The 2,775-nt window shown below is 38.8% G+C and overlaps 1 protein-coding gene across 1 annotated transcript in view; it reads right to left on the reverse strand.

Moving 5' to 3' along the window:
* LOC107298285 (zinc metalloproteinase-disintegrin-like ACLD) overlaps positions 1 to 2,775 on the reverse strand; it is a 25,370-nt gene that overhangs the window by 4,245 nt on the left and 18,350 nt on the right. The window contains 2 exon segments of the mRNA XM_015827659.2: positions 785 to 980; positions 2,043 to 2,132. Of these exon segments, the coding sequence (XP_015683145.1) occupies positions 785 to 980; positions 2,043 to 2,132 (286 nt within the window).

Genomic DNA, 2,775 nt, shown 5'->3' on the forward strand with positions numbered 1-2,775 from the left:
CTTGAACAGGAGGTTGGGCTAAAAGACATCAAAGGCTCCTTACAACTCTGTTCTTCTATTATTCTATTAAATTTGACCCAAAACCTGTGTTTGGGACTTTCTATATACAAAGCCTCATTGATTCACCTATATATGGCCAAGATATATCTCCCTGATGGCTGAAAACTATCTACCCTATATGAAAAAGAGGAACTTATTTCAGTTTTCTTTTTCCATATAAATCCATGCTGAAAATGTTGTAATAGACTGGCATTAAAATGGTGAGTGATCAGTGATAAGAATCACATCCCCAACATCTGTTTCTTCAACTATTATGCCAAATAAAAGGAAAATTTAAATTGCAGGTTTGAATACACTTAGCACACAGTCCCATGTTCAATTTACATTATCTCTCATCGAGATTGGCTCTGATCTTTCTCCAATTTGGGAACGTATGAAAAACCCACAAAAGCATCCTTTCCCCAAAGTCCATCTCTGGGCTCTAAAGCCTACAAAGAATGGAGGCTTTATCTTAAACAAATATTCCTTCAGGAACAAACTTCAGAAGTTGTGGGTCCTCCAACACTGGAGGTTTTTTAAGAAGAGATTGGAAATGGTATAAGGCTTCCTTTTTGAGCAGGGAGGTGGACTAGAAGACCTTTAAGGCTCCTTCCAACTCTGTTACAGAACAGAAATGTAATGATGATTTACTATGGATACAAAGAAGAAAATATCTTTCATTAATGGCAATGACTGTCTTAATCTTTTATAACATCACAATTCTGAAATGATAAAGTTGACTTACTTGACCCAAAAAAAGAAATACATTGGTTGTTCATGGTGGGGCACGTCCTATTGTAGCAGTAACCAAAGTTGTTTTGGCATGGTTGTCCATCCCTTTTGAAGTCATCCATGGGACACTCAGCAGATTGGCCAGTGCAGCTTTCAGGCAAGTCACAGTCATCCTTTGCTGCCCGGCATTCTGTTCCTGCCCCCTTAAACTGTGGGTGAGAATCAAAAATAGTCCAGCTATCACTCTTCAGCAGCAGAGATCAAAGAGTCAAACCATGATTCACAACACATTTCAAAACCTCCTCTTCATCTGTCTTGAGGATCACCAAGCAAGGCATCCCTGCCCTGTTACAACTGTGTGTGGTGCCTAGAAGTCTCAGTCTGTCTTATTTGTTGTGGGGAATGATTGCAATGAAAGGCTCAATTCCTGAAACACAAGTTCTACCGGTTGGTTGACCATAAAGGGAAAATCAATTGGGCTGCCATGAAAAAGCAGCAAAAAGTGAATTGCTGAACTTCTCATGATATATTTTGTTTCTTTACATGGGAAGAAGCATTCATGGAATTTTCTGTCAGGTGCTGAAAAACTGGTAGCTCCCTTCTCCTGCTGTGAAACTAGGCTTGTGATGGAAATATGGAAATAACATAATGGTTTGGGCCACTCTGCTCAAAACGTTCATTACAGAGTCCACTGGGATCCCACATAGAAAGAAGGAATGAGGAACTAGCACCTCTCTTTTCATGGTCCTGCAGCACCTCCAGAATCCTCCACAAAAACACCTGAATTTGGAGCTTTAGAGAGCAGGTAGAGAACTTAAGGGGAAAAAAAAGCAACTTTACTTCCAGAAGTCTCCTGCACCTATTTTCCATCCTAAAAGGCTCAGAGAGAAAAATGTCACAGCATTACCAGGGACCTCTTAGAACCTTCCAGAAAGTCAGGAAGCTCAGTTAGGGCACCAACCTCAAATATTGCCTATCCTTGTTTAAACTTGGTTTCCATTCAATCTCAGTCAAAGAACAAATATATTATTTTCACAGACATAATTTAACATGCCGAAAGAGTGCATCTAAGATTGAGACAAGGCTGAAATTTTGTTAAATTATCCTCCCTATGGATATGTTCATAAGGGTAAAATAAACTGGAAGAAGGGATAGGAATAGGGTTGAAATGTTTTGATCATAGTAATCAGCCAAGAGATATTTACATTTCTATATGGCTAGTATGGAGCAGGGTAAAATCTCTCCTGGTGTTAAAAATAAACAAGTCTTACTCTGCACTGGTCACAACACACTCCATCTGTACACTGTGACCCTGGTGTCAGTTTACACGTAGTAGCATCGCAGCACTGATTTCGACAATTCTGAAAACCAAAACATATCAAATGATGTCATAGAATTTTCTGCCTGGTCTTTTTTAATTGGTCTATTTTGAAGAGGGAAATTTCTGCAATGTGATCCCTCTTATGGGTTCATGCTAGCAAATACATAAACTGGCATATTTCTGTGAAAGAGCCTTATCTGATATTTCCTAGGTGAAAAGAATAAAATAAACAAAAATATCCTCATCTCCTAATTGTGAAGCCCACATAACTAAAGCCCTATTCCTTTCTTATTCATGAGGGATTTTCTACTCATCATGCCAGCCTTTGAGGTAGTCCAGAGAAGAAGCACCAACCATGAGTATTAACACTACCCTGATTGTAAGGTTACAGTAGCAGAATCCTTCAATACATTTCTACCACCTCATCTTTATGGACCAAGAGAATGGGTGGGAGGTGTTCTTCTTGAGATGTTTGCCATGCCCCATTCCTTCTGCAGGCTAATCTACTTCTTATATGATCATTGAGTAGATGTTTCCTCCTTCTTTTGTCTCTCAAGGACATTCTCACAGACCATTACAAGTGTATTTAACAATATAAAAAGAACACTAAATTACTGTTCTTATAAAAATAATATTAAGATCAGAGCATAGATTAAAGATCATCAGATATGGGAGAAAGCAGC

The sequence above is a fragment of the Protobothrops mucrosquamatus genome, unplaced genomic scaffold, assembly GCF_001527695.2.
Source record: "Protobothrops mucrosquamatus isolate PMUCROS unplaced genomic scaffold, P.Mucros_1.0 scaffold3846, whole genome shotgun sequence".
In the NCBI taxonomy this organism is placed as follows: Eukaryota; Metazoa; Chordata; class Lepidosauria; order Squamata; family Viperidae; genus Protobothrops; species Protobothrops mucrosquamatus.